The sequence below is a fragment of the Lactuca serriola genome, chromosome 8, assembly GCF_051521515.1.
Source record: "Lactuca serriola cultivar US96UC23 chromosome 8, Lser_US96UC23_V15, whole genome shotgun sequence".
Taxonomy (NCBI): Eukaryota; Viridiplantae; Streptophyta; class Magnoliopsida; order Asterales; family Asteraceae; genus Lactuca; species Lactuca serriola.
The window spans coordinates 49,857,966-49,872,909 of NC_136415.1; the positions used below are offsets into that span (position 1 = coordinate 49,857,966).

The following is a 14,944-nucleotide window of genomic DNA, read 5'->3' on the forward strand; positions in this document are numbered from 1 at the left end:
ATGTTAGTCCTCATGTTTATTTATTTTTTCTGCCATCTATCTATCCGTCTCCATCTGTGAAAATTAAGGGTCAAATTATCTCACTTTTAAAAAAAACGACACTCAAATCAGACGCACACGGCCATGCAGAGCATGGGCAACATATCTAGTTATTATTATTATTATTATTATTATTATTATTATTATTATTATTAGGACTATATTTTTTTTCGTTCAGATTAATTTTGTGTTATGTTTATTTTCATTTAGACTGTCAATGTGTTACTTTTTTTTCATCATGACTATCTCTCTATATTGTTTTTCTATTCCGATTATCTATGTGTTATTTTTCTGTTTGGACTATTCCTATATTATTTATTTTTTCATTCAGATTATATTGTGTTATTTTTTCATTACGACTATCTTTGTGTTATTTTTTTTTTCATTCAGATTATTAAAGAGACGTCTAATCAGTTCAATTTTTAAAATAATAATAATAATAATAATAATAATAATAAACAAAAAGATAAAAGATAAATTAGATAAAAAAACAAATGAAATATGTTTAATCAAAAAGAGTTTTAAAAACAATCGAACGACAAAAAAAAGGATGTATAAAGAAATTTTATGGATTAGGGATGCATACAACACTTTATATATATATATATATATATATATATATATATATATATATATATATATATATATATATATATATATATATATATAGAGAGAGAGAGAGAGAGAGAGGAATGATCATTTAAGAATTTATAGTTTTCCGAGAAACCGTGAACTAAAAATGGAATGTTGGATCAAAAAAAGGTCAAGATGCATAATGATGTTTTTGTAATTAATTAGAAACTAAAAAGGAGGGAGCATATCAACTAATGAGACAAGGGTAATATAGTACACAAATAGACAATTAAATAATATCTTAAATCTATTTTTATTAATCGACATATCTTAAATCTGTGAACTAATTATTTTCCCCAGATCTCTTTCTCCATCTCTCTCGTTGTCGTTCTCTCAATTCCGCAATATGCTCTAATCGACCACTCATACGTATTCATCGTTGTTTTCTCCAGATTAGGATGTCAATGGAAATCTGAAGATGGAGTATGATAGATCAGAAAACATTTTTGTACAATCGTGATTTAGATTCAGAGAATAGACTCGTATTGATGAAATCGGGGAGTTTGACAAGTTCTTCGATTTCAACACATAATTTTAAAAATCCAGGTATATCGATTTGTATTATTGCATTAATTTCGATCTAGTGGATTGTAACAGAACTAATATTAAATTGTTGGTTATTTCAATTAGAGATTGAATGAATCTGTATGGCATCAAAGCGTTACCCTGTTCTTCATTCATCAATGACTGTCTCATCTTTAAAATCGTTTTAATTCAGTTTTTTCTTCCTAATCTGTGGATCTATTCATTCTGCACTCAATTTCAAATGGCGAATTCTTCAAATCCCATTTGATATAAATTAGGTAATTCGAGATTCGAAGATTCTATTTTGAGCTAATTATGCGTAAGTTTTATCTGTTATTGCAAAAGTCCAACATATTACAATACTAAGGAATTGATGATTCCATTAACAGAACTCGCAACAGAAACCGGAACCCAGCATAAGGCAACTGACATTAAGGGGGAATTACGTGAGATGGGATCAAGATTTATGTATGAGAGGGAGAAAAAAAAGGCAAGCTGAAATCATCTGAATGATATAAAAAGTCAATGGGGGAAGATTTGAGAAAAATTAGCCATTGTTGGATTGAATGTTCCTTTAGATCCTACTGTAGTGGAGGATGATCTAGGTAAAGATCACGGAGATGAAATATGTCATCAGGTTGATGTTTTACAGTTTGTTTGATGAATTGCCACTCAATCAAAATCTTGGCTAGTTGATTCATATCTAGAATAAAATCATTTCGGTAGCGTACACACACATCTGAGAACTATATCCTGTGTATTTTTTCAGAGCATTAGCTACAAAGGGTTGTAGATATGGAATTTTGCCGGACTTATGGGATGTTGTTGAAGTATGAGTTGCCAAATTTGCATCTTCCTGCCAGATTTTTCTGCCCCACATGTCCATATGTTAACCAAATAAAGCAGAAGGTAATAAAATTATCAATTTATCATACTCAATCATGCAATATTGCAACACATTCTTTTTCCTTTTCTTTGTAGTTAAATGCATCTTTTTTCTTCCTTTTTACAGGTCAAGATCAAAAGAAAGCAATGTTTGGTTAAAAAGGAGATTGACCCCATCATCACCCAAGATGACATGAAGAATGCACCAAAAACAAATCAAGGTATTTATATGCTTCACAATTTGAGTAAAATGATGCACCTTTTCTTTTTTCAACTTTAATTTATGATGTTCCTTGTCTCTTGCAGCCCAAATTATGGTCACAACAAGGCTGCATACATCCAGTTTCAAATAAGGTCGGCTGATGAGCCTATGACAATAAACTTCACCTGTAAGAAATGTGGTAAATGCTGGCGTGAGGACTAAAATTCAAACCGAAGGGAAACCTGCATTTTTTTGCCTAAGATATTGAAACAAAGTGTTTCTATTATACTTTTGGTACTAATGAAATGAAGGTATGATTTTTTTTATATGTTTTACTTTTTTTGTTAGCAAACATGAATCTACAAATGTTGCTAAAATTCAAAATTTAGCTTTTGGGTTCAAAAGATGAGGAAGAAAAGGTCCATTTATCTGATATTGTGATTTACATGTGAATCACTTATGATTAACATGTGAATCATTTGTGATTTACATGTGAATCACATGTAATTCACATGTAAATCATCTTAATTATTTGTTTTTTCTAACCATATAGTTTATTTTAATTGTTTCTATATTAAGCTTCATGAATCACTTGTGATTTACATGTGAATCACAAGTGACACATGTGAATCATTTGTGAATCACATGTAGTTCACAAGTAAATCATCTTAATTATATATTTTTTTCTAACCTTATAGTTTATTTTAATTTATTTCATATTAGCAATATATCACAAGTGAATCACATATAAATTACATGTGATTCACATGTAAATCACAAGTGAATCACATGTAATTCACAAGTAAATCACAAGTGATTCACATGTGAATTACATGTGATTCACATGTAATTTACATATAAATCACATGTAATTCACAAGTGATTCACATATGAATTACATGTGATTCACATGTAAATCACAAGTGAATCACATGTAAATTTCATATGAATTACATGTGAGTCACATATAAATCACAAGTGAATCACATATGAATTACGTCTATATGCACACATGTATTTTTGTGAGTTTTTTTGCATTAATCAATTTTTTTTCTTGTAGATTTAGAAGAATTTGAGGAAAATATTGAAGAGGTGAAAAGTGATAAATTAATGAAAATATGAAAATTTTGACACGAAGACATGAAAACGCTTTTAAATTTTGTAGTATTTTTTGTTTTTTTTTTATATTTTATTTTGTATCGAATAAAATACTTGTACTATTGTGTTTATAGATTATTAAATAAAAATGGATTTTTTTATATGATTACTTACTAATATTATAGTATAAAAAGATGCATATATGTACTTAAAACGTTGATTTTTTTTGTTAAAAAAAATTAGATTTTTTTTTTAAAATATTGTAGTTTTTTTTAATAATTTATTGATTTTTAAAAATTTACTTTTTTAAAAAAATGCAGTTTTTTTAAATGCATTTTAAAAAAAAATACAGTTTTTATTGAAAAAATTGCAATTTTTTTGAAAAAATAATTTTTTTATTAAAAAATGTAGTTTTTTATATAAGAAAATACAGTACTTTAAAAAAATACAGCTTTTTAAAAAAAAATTTTTTTTTTTCAATTAGAAATTGAAAAAAATCTCCATGTTTTAAAAAAAATCCGAAATTTGATTTATTATGTTAATTTTTAGAACTTTTAATTAATATTTCCAATAACAAAAAAAGATTAAACATTAAATGAGATCGGCAAGATGACGATCATGACCTTAATAAGTTAATTTTAATCTAACGTTTCATCTTTAGTTCTCAGGTTCTCGAGAAACTATGAGTTCTCAACGGATCTCAACCATATATATATATATATATATATATATATATATATATATATATATATATATATATATATATAGGGTTAGGTTTAATGGCAAATGAACAATTAGGGCAACATATGCTGGAACCAATGATCAAGTGACACGTGTCCATTTCTTTATTCATAAGCAATGTATTATGGAAGTTATTTATGTAGTTATTCCAAAATGATGTGTTGTCATGCTTTCATTAGTTCCAACATGTGTTGTCCTAATTGTTTATTTTCCATATAACCTTTCTATATATAACCTTTCTATATATATATATATATATATATATATATATATATATATATATATATATAAAACTCTAGTTTAGAATCTTACTCATGTATACTTAGTTAGCTTATATAGTACTCCCAATGGAAAACAGACACGTAGCAGCATTGATCCATTTCTGTAGGTTAAAGTACAATAATAATTATTTTGAAACACTAAAAAAGACGTAGACAATAACCAATACACCCATCCGGTTCTGCTTCATGTCAACCTAACGTTGACACCACACCAACAAATCAATGACAAGAAAGCTCAAAATTACTAACAATTATTGTTATAATAAAAACCACCAGCGTAGGGTTTTGCAGCATTGATGTCCACGACAAAAGTTACAGTAACTTCACAACCGCAACAACCAATCACATATCGACACCACAACCTTTGTAAACCACCTTGTATTTTAAAACCAGCTGGATTTGAAGTACGTCATATACTACTAATGAATTCGTTCATTTTTCCCATGTGCATGCCTTCTTTGACGCAGGTATAACTATCATCCAATAGACAATAAACATACATACTAGTATTTTCAAGGAGATGGAGTTAGAAATGAGGGCGGGTGTTTCAATAATAAAATATCTTCAAAGTCTCAAGACAAGTAAAAAAAAGGATACTTATCGTGTTATAGGTTTTTATTTATAAACAAATATATATAATTGGGTCCTATAGCTGTCTATTTTATTTCCTTCAACGCCCTTGAATGTTAGGAGTAATAAAGTTTTTTTTTTCTTTTTATTTAAGAGATTTATAAATCTAGCATTTTTTTAAATTACTTTGTAAACTAAATTTGTAACTAGCTAAAAATTGCCATTGAAATTGTAATTGAGACCAACTCGCATTCGGTTTCGTTACTTGTCTGCAATTTTGTTGTGGTCTATAATTTTTTTTTTTTCCGATTCTACACGTGGAACCTAAGAATTATAAATATGTTGGTGATGAAACCGTAGTCAACATAAAAAAAAAAAACAGTTAATGTGAAACCGAAGTCGAGCGACAAAATCACATATGATATATGACCTTCTGCAATTTCATTCTTCGACATCACAAGAACAAAGAAAAAACGAAACTGAAGATGAGACGAGATAAAACCTAAAATGCTCTATGCCATCTACAATTTAATGATAAATTTTTTATTTTGTAGACCACAACGAAATCAAAAGCGAGTTAGCATCGTCTGCAGTTTTAATGATTATTTTTGGCTAGTTACTATTTTTTTTAAAAATAATTAAAAAAAGCTAGATTTATAAATCTCTTTTTATTTAATTTTTATAACTTATTTTGAATGATAATTATTTGTATTATTTTAATAGTTAGTTATTATTGTATATAGATTGACTCACCATAAAAACTTTAGCGTAGTTTTTATATGCATGTTTAGATGGGTCATTAAAAAAAAAAAAAAAAAAAAAAAAAAAAAAAAAACTTCTTTTTGTGCTTTGGTCGGGAAATGCTAAAATGAGAAGACAGTATAAAGTCCTCTTGTGTGTATTTAATTTCAATTCAGTCAGATCCATTAACTCTATCTTACATTCTTTAGCTCATACTATTTGTGTTTGTTTATTCCATTTCCTGTGTAGTAATTTTCCAAAATAAAAATCATTTTGCTATTTTTCGTTGTAATATGACTTTTTCTTATTATTTTTATTTTTTTCTTCTCATTTTATGGTTTTTCATTTATTAAATTTCATATAATATTTAAATGTAATAATAATTGCATATTAATGTTATTAATAGACTTTCTTTCTAATTTCAAAATTACTAAATTAAAGTTTTATTAATTTTCTTTGTTTATTTATCTAAATTATTTATTTAAATTTAAAAGAAAAAACACTTTAAGTTTAATAATTCAATATTTTTTTTATAAATTTAAACTTTAAATGTTTAGAATTTCATATTTAATTTTTTTATTTTAAATAAACTCATGTAATACTCTCTCCGTCCCAAAATTATTATTCACAGACAAAAAACACACAGATTAAGAAAGCATTAATTATCACTAACTTTATACAATAAAATAACAGTTTTGTCCTTAATTTGCATTTAATGTTTTCCATTAAATGCTTAGTTGGTTAAGTAATAATGAAGAAGTATTTTAGTAAAAATATTATTTATTTTTAGAAGTGGATTATTATTTTGGGACAAACCAAAAAGAAAAGATGAACTATAATTTTGGGACGGATGGAGTATATTGGTCTCACATCTAATTAAAATAATAAACCGTATCATTTTCCCATAACTAAAATATTAGTTTATAAAAATAATAAACCGTATCACATATTAATCAGTTCCAATGTCCACAAGTCAATTATAAACCTTTTATATGTAATTTCATTCATTTAACAACACACATAAATTATAATATTTAGAAAAAAAACATCATAAATGGTCCTTGCGGTTTCTTCAAATCTAAAGTTTAGCCACCGTGGTTTAAAAACATCATATATGGTCCCTGTGCTTTCAAAAATTTTGACGATTGATCCTTATTTCTAACTCCGTTAAGTTTTGTCCGTTAACTGAAAGACAATTTCGTCATTTCAGTACTACAGGGACCATTTATGATGTTTTTTTATTTAAAAAAAATAAAAAATTGAAATAATATACAAAGAGGGTCCCCCCCCTCTCTCTCTCTCTGTGTGTATGTGTGAGAAGATGCAGATCCGATGTGTATATATGTGTGTTCATCCTCATAATTTGCTTCAGCCACTTTAGCCTCCATCTGATTCTCTAACACATTAACTTCCGTCAACACCTTCACCTCTTCCTTCTTGCCTTTATGTGCCTCCGATTCAAACTAATTTAATTTCCACTGAACCTCTTGAATCAACTGCTTCTTGTAGACTTGGAAAAGATGTCAAATTGGGATTAGGGTTTCTTTTTTGCGTCTGTAGAAGATGAGTGAGACTCATTTGAGATTCGATTTCCGATTGGTTTCTTCGAATTTTATGACAGTTTCTATCGATAAACATCACATGGATTTCTATAGTTTGGTTTTGTAACCTATTGATCAAAATTTTGTATTGACCGTGTGTGAAACTGGATGTAGCTATACCGAACTCCATCATAAACCTAAATCTGGAATCTTGGAACGATTCATTCTGGAGGACATAGGTTATTGATTAGTGATTTCCTATTAACCCAAATCTAGAATCGAATACCAAATTTGGAGAACCCTAAAACCTAATAAACCAATAAGGTCTTCTTCAGTTTCGTCGCAATCGTCTTCATCTTCTTCATCAGGTATGTTTCTTAAGTACACATTTTTCTTAATGATGTTAAAAATGTAAAATTGTGTGATGTGGGTTTGGTGTTACATGGTTATATACACATGAAAACGTCAACAATCATCTTAGGTCTTTAGGTTATCTACGTTTGAGCCTTTGAGTTATCTGGTGCAGACGTAAAGAGATGATGACTAAACACAATTGATTGATCAAGATGAAATTAGGAGACAACCAATTTGGGATTCGATTGGATGCACAAGAGTTGGAGAAGATTACAAAGAAGGATGACATGGTTGATGAACCAGTAGTTTGATTTGTATTTTATTTTGGAGATTTGGTTTGTGATCGGGTGAATCAATGACGATATTTAGTCCTAATTTGTTTTGCAACTGACTATGTGTGTTTATGTGTAGGTCAAAGTTGTGTTTAGAGAGAGAGAGAGAGAGAGAGAGAGAGAGAGAGAGAGAGAGAGAGAGAGAGAGAGAGAGAGAGAGAGACCTTTGAATAAGAGAAAGAGACCCCTTTGAATATTATTTAATTTTATTTTTAAATAAATGAAAATATTATAAATGGTCTCTTACAACTTCAGCACACATAAATTATAATAATTATTATGTGTAACACTGTTAGAATGATTATTTTTTCATCCCTTGTTCCTTTTTCAAATCTTTTCTTTTCTATCTCTTACAACTTCATCTTTCAAACAGTTTAATCAATAAAAATGATTATTTAATATTTAATATTATTTTAATAAAATAACAAAATCTAAAACTAAATAACGGAATGTAATTTTTCATTAATTAATACGATCTCATGGACAAAACAATAATTGCGTTGGAAGTACGTATTTGTATAATTAAGATAAATATGTATGAAACTTTAAATACATAAAAATATATATAAATATATGAAAGATTATAAATACTATAATTGGGTAAATATATGTGGAATTTCTATCTAGTATATTTTTAGTGTAGGCTAACAATAAAAAACTTTCGTTTAAAAGTTTGTTTTTAGTTTAACTATTTTTTCTTTAGTTTGATCATTCAAAATGTTTTTAATTTTCTTTTATAGTTTTTGCTCAACTTTATCTATTGTTTAAAACTTTGTTTTAGTCGTATTCATTTTTCATTTCAACTTCATTTAGGTTTCATTCATGTTTTCGTTTAAGTTCTTTTTAGTCTTTTTTTTTTCGGTTTATTCTAACTTTTTTTTCTTCGTTGAGGACAAAAAAAAAAGTTCATGCTTACAAATATTTGTAAAATGCATTTTGCGCATCATTTAGCATGTCTAATTTAGTCAAATACATTACATTTAGTCATCGTCTATCATGTATATTGTATATTTAGGACTTTTATATAAATTTATGGAACCTTTGATTTGCATGATTTACGTTTGCTTTTGAGGTGGTTTGAAGTTTGGAACATGCTTAAGATGGTGTTGGGGAGTTACAATTTAAATTCCATAAAAATTGGAGGTGATAAACAATTTTGAAAAATTTGTAGGGTCGAAATATCTAGTGAGGTGTCGAAGTACTTTTAGGTCTGGGTGGTGTCGATGTCGAAGTCAAGCACTTTGATGTGTATGTATTATGTAAGGCAATGTTAGAGGTCAAAGCTCAAATATCTAATCATTACGTATTTTTGTACTAGGTGTGAGACCCATGTATTACATAGGTTTAATTAAAAAAAATATATGAAATTTTAACAATTTGAAAAGTTTGAATTTATAAAAAAAAATTTGAAAAAAATTTTGAATTATTAAAATTAATGAGACTTTAATGTATTGAATACATTATATATATAAACATTTTCTAATAAATACTTTACATATATATTACCTTACACATTAAATATGAAATTTTAATTTAATAAAATGAAAAATACAATAAAATGACAAGTGGAAAATAGAAAAAATTTAAAATTTCTAGAAAATAACATGTGTCCAAACGAAGGAGAAGAGGACATGTGGCAAAAAAACCTTCATTTATTATAGTAGATTAACAATTTGAAAAGTTTGAATTTATAAAAAAATTGAAAAAAAAATTGAATTATTAAAATTAATGAGACTTTAATGTATTGAATACATTACATATATAAACATTTTCTAATAAATATTTTACATATATATTACCTTACACATTAAATATGGAATTTTAATTTAATAAAATGAAAAATACAATAAAATGACAAGTGAAAAATAGAAAATTTAAAATTTCTAGAAAATGACATGTGTCCAAATGAAGGAGAAGAGGACATGTGGCAAAAAAAACATTCATTTATTATAGTAGATGCGTCTGTATCACCCTATAAATAAGGTAAGTATAGGAGTCGATAGTAGCTTTTTGGGCATTTCGTTCTTTACTCTCTTGTGTTCTTGTATGCTTGTTCAGACGAAATCAACGAGCCAAACATAATTTATTTACATCTATGTTCTTAATTGTTTCTGTTCTTGATTTTGTTCTTAATACTCGATTCAAACGCACTACATTTGGTACCAGAGCAGGATACATTCAGTCATTTCTGGTTTTTTCGTCTTTTTCAAAAGTTTTTGAATCGCTCTTTCTGATTCAAAAGATTTCCGCACTTTCGATTAAGAAAACCTGTTCTTATTGATTGATTTGTTTTGATTATGCAATCGTTTGATAGATCGAGTGTTTCTGAACAATTTCTGATAGATTCATCTGTTAGATCTCTTTTTCTGAATCTCATCGTCATTTCAGTCCGTACAAAAATGGAAAATTTTGACATGAACACTATGTCTAGTTTTTCTCGTCTGCTTGGATCTTCCACTAAGATTCCAATGCTTATTCCAGAGTACTACGAGCAATGGGCAGATCGCATGGAAGACTATCTCAACGAGATCAATGAAGATCTATGGCGTTGTGTTACGAGTGGAAATTACCGTCCACGAAGGCTATAACAAGTAGGAGCATCTGGTTCTTCTACTGATGTTCCCTTGCAAGCTGATAAACAAAAAGCTAATGATAAAAAGTGTCTTCGTGAACTTCACGGTGCTCTTCCATCAGTTTTTTACAATATTATTCGAGGTTGCAAGACTGCTAAATAGATTTGGGATACTTTGAAGACAACGTATCAATGAAGTGAAAAGACGAAGAAGAGCTCAGTGAAGTAGTGTTTACTGGAACTTGGAGAATTCAAGCAAAAGGAAAGTGGAACTATCGAACTCTACTATGATCGCTTGAATGAATTGATATTAAAGTGCAATCATTATGGAGTGACACACTTAACTATTGAATAAAATCTTACATTCCTTATGGGATTGAGAAAGGAGTGGAGAAACATCAGCCTTATGAAAAAAACTCAGCAAATCTTCGATAGTTATTCTTTGGGAGACTTGTATAATGTACTCAAAGCTCATAAGAGCAAAATCAATGAAATTGATGGGGAAGGGAAGATGAGTCTGGGAGGTCCATTGGCCTTGATGTCGAAGATGCCAACAAAGGACTCTGAGATCGTAGTTACTGAGCAAGTTGGTTCTGAAGATGAAGGATTCTTGATGAATTTGGAGGATGAGGCTTTGGATTACTATTCCAAATATAAAGTGAAAAAGTTCTTTAAGAAGCCTTCCAATCCAAAGTACAAAATCAATAATGAATTCAAGGGTAACACTTCATCTGGAAAAGGAACAAGAGTGTAGTCGAAGGAAGAGAAGAAAGAAAGTAAGAGTGTTGTTGAGAAGGTTGAGAAGAAGCTAAAGGGAAATTCAGGGTTCGACTATAATTATTGTAATGGTGCAAATCATATTGCAGTTGATTGCATGTTGAGAAAGAAAGAGGAAAAGAAGGAGAGAGAGAGTCAAAGATGAGGCGTATTATGTCGAAAGGCTGGAAGAGGTGAGAGCAAAGACCAAAGAATTGTCACTGGTCGCGAAGGCAGGTGTTGAAGGGGATGGAAGCTACTAGATATGGTCATCTGGTTCTGATGATAAAGAGATGAGAAACCCCACCCATGGTGCAATGTATGCACGATTCGAAGAGGGCAGCTCAGAAGAGGAAAACATAAATGGGAGATGTTTCATGTCAACGGGAGCAGACAAATATCCTATGACATCGAAGGTATGTTCTCTTCTTGAATCTTTTAACATTCCTTCCAGTTCTTATCTTATTGTTTTATATGATTTTGATGGTAATCTTTTTTATGTTAATGATATGCTTATCTCTGTTAGTAGCGAAGCTGAGCGATCTAAAACAATGTTTTTAGATGCTCAAAACCACTTGGAGTCTAAGTAGAGTCGAATAGATAGTCTAGAGCTATAGTTGAATAATATCACTCTAGATAGGGATTCAGTTAGGGAAAACAATATTTTGTTAATGAAACAGAGAAACATTTACTATAACAGTGCTAAAGGATTGTATGCAAATCAACTGATCTTCATCACTCTTTAGACATATTCAAAGAGCAATATAGGAAGTTATTGCCTTTAATTTCTTAGAATACGAAAGAGGTAAAATTGATGCAACTTCCCATGATTGTGAAAAGAAAATATCAGAATTCGATAAAGTACCTAATGATTCTTATGCTTATGGAATTGTTAGAATTGATGAATGCTTGAATGTTGATGATTTAGTGCATATTGTGAATGAGACTCTTTCTAAAACTGAACAAATTAAAGTTTTGAAAATGACTGGGAATTCGACATTATAGTCTCAACCAAATTTTGCTGATATCGAATATGATTCTGACAATATTAGTGAAATTGAGGAAGATGAATCTATTGACGTTTCTTAATTATCTGTCATTAATGTCACTTTGATGGCCAAGGGAAAATAAATTTGTCATGATTTAATGGAGAAGGTTAACACTAGCCAACCCTCTACGTCAAAAGTTTTTTATTATAATCATGTGATTGTCGAAGACAGTGAAACTGATAGTGAAGAGGATGACGTTTCGATTGAAACAGCTATTCCTAGAGTTGTTGTCGAACAGGTTTATGAAGAAACAGAGAAGTTTGAAAAGGTGATGAAAGAGAAAGGTTCTCATTATCTTGAATCTAACTCCGTCGTCTATCAAATGCACTGATGAAGTTGTGTTCCCAAATCAAGTGTTTGTTACCACTAGAAATGGTGTCAAAGTGAATCCGGAAATCAACAAAATTGTTAATGAAGACAACAAAGTTGCAACAAAAGCATGATTACTATTAAAAATACTCTAAACAAGAACTCAATGACTTTTCAAAGACAAAAACCAAAATGAGTATGGGAAGTAAAATCTGAAAAATCAAAAGTTGATAATCAAACAAATGAACCCGTTTCAAAAATCAAAAGACAAAAGCCCAAATTTTCAATGAGAATATTCAAAATGTTGCAAAAGAAGAAGGTGTTTCAATGTCGAAAGCACGAAACAAAGTTTATTGGAAAAATGTCAAGGTTTTTCAGAAACAAACATTTTTAAGCTAAAATCAACTGAACAAGTTAAGACTTTTTCTAAAAATATGACTTTTGTTCAAAACAAGTCCACGCAAAAGAAAAATGATTTTCCAAAAGGTCAATCTAATGTTTAAAAATCAGCTCGAACTCCAATTGTTCAAACACAAAGAAATGGATCTATTGTTCAAAACCAACATCCAAGGAATTTTGTGTCATATCGTCAAGATGAGCGGTTTTCTCAAAACAAAATTCAAAGAAATGTTGTTCAAAACACTGAACAAAGAAATTTCAATCAATTTCAAGGTCAAAGAAGTTTTTCACAAGGACAAAAGGTTTTTAATCGGACATCGATTGGTTATAATAAGAAATATCAAAATCGGTTTCAAAACTCTGCAAAACCATCTTTTCCAAAAATAAAATTTGAAAAATCAGAAGTAAAAGGGAAGAAACATGAACCGTTTAGGCCAACAAAACCTAACTTTTCCAAATTTTGAAAAATTGGAAGTAAAAGGGAAGAAACATGAACCGTGGAATACCAAAAGCCCTCGGGACTATTACAACAACCAATAATACCCAAGTGGAAATGGGAAAGGATTACTATGGACTTCGTAACTAAATTACCTAAAACGGAAGACGGATTGGATGCTATTTGGGTGATTGTCGATAGGTTAACTAAATCCGCCCATTTCCTGCCAATAAAAGAATCGTACAAGATGGAAAGATTAACCCGAATCTATATCAAAGTGGTCTTTAGACTCCACGGACTGCCAATATCTAATATCTCGGATCGGGATAGTAGATTTACCTCACAGTTTTTGTAGTCACTCAAGAAGGCTATGGGAACACAACTAGACATGAGCACTGCTTACCAACCTCAAACCGATGGCCAAAGCGAACGAACCATCCAAACACTCTAAGACATGATCCGAGCCTGTGTAATTGATTTCTGCAAGTCATGGGATACCTGCTTGCCCTTGATTGAATTCTCGTACAACAACAACTATCACGCAACCATAAGGGTTGCTCCTTTTGAGGCCTTATATGCTTGCAAATACAGATCGCCCCTTTGCTGGCTAAGGTGGGCGACACCCAGCTGGCAAAAGGGAAATCACCGGACATCACCAGAAATCATTCGAGAGACTAAAAAGAAGATAATCCAAATCAAATCCTGACTCCAAGCGTCACGTGATCGACAAAAGAGCTACGCTGACAAACGACGAAAACCTATGGAATTCCAAATCGGAGATCGAGTGCTATTAAAGGCCTCTCCCTGGAAAGGGATGATTCATTTTGGGAAACGAGGAAAACTAAACCCACAATACATCGGCTCGTTCGAGATTCTTGCTCGAATTAATCCAGTAGCTTTTAAGTTGCAGCTACCTTCGGAGCTCAGCAGCGTTCATCCCGTGTTCCACGTCTCGAACTTGAAGAAGTGCTTATTAGATAAAACCCTTGTCATTCCTTTGGAAGAGATTGAAATAAACGAGAATCTCTTGTTCGTCGAAGAACCAGTAGAGATAATGGATAAGGAAGTGAAGCATATGAAATAGAGCTGCATTCCGATTGTGAAAGTTCGATGGAACGCCAAGTGTGGACCGGAATTCACTTGGGAACGCGAAGACTAGATGAAGCAGAAGTACCCTCACTTATTTTCTCGTTCATAATCCTACATTTCGAAAGAATTTCGGGACAAAATTCCCTCTAACAGGGGGATGATGTCACAACTAGCACTTTTAGCTAGGAGATTCTATTTTCATGTAAACATCAGCTATTGCAAGACTTGTACTCTAAGAGAATATCATTCTATTTGCTAAAACGAAATCATCCATTTGAATCCAAACTCCTGAGTGAAGTTCAAAACCTTATACAATACTTCTCATATATTCAACTACGGGTTGAAAACCCTAAAAATCCCGGTACGAATTTATTATGGACTAGGATCCTCTT

The 14,944-nt window shown here is 30.3% G+C and overlaps 1 protein-coding gene across 1 annotated transcript; it reads left to right on the forward strand.

Moving 5' to 3' along the window:
• Positions 1 to 1,933: 1,933 nt before the first annotated feature.
• Positions 1,934 to 2,506, forward strand: LOC145071133 (uncharacterized). Its single transcript, XM_079018044.1, has 3 exons — positions 1,934 to 2,106; positions 2,210 to 2,309; positions 2,388 to 2,506. The coding sequence occupies exons 1-3, from the start codon at positions 1,993 to 1,995 to the stop codon at positions 2,504 to 2,506; spliced, it is 333 nt and encodes a 110-aa protein (XP_078874170.1). The 5' UTR covers positions 1,934 to 1,992.
• Positions 2,507 to 14,944: the final 12,438 nt, after the last annotated feature.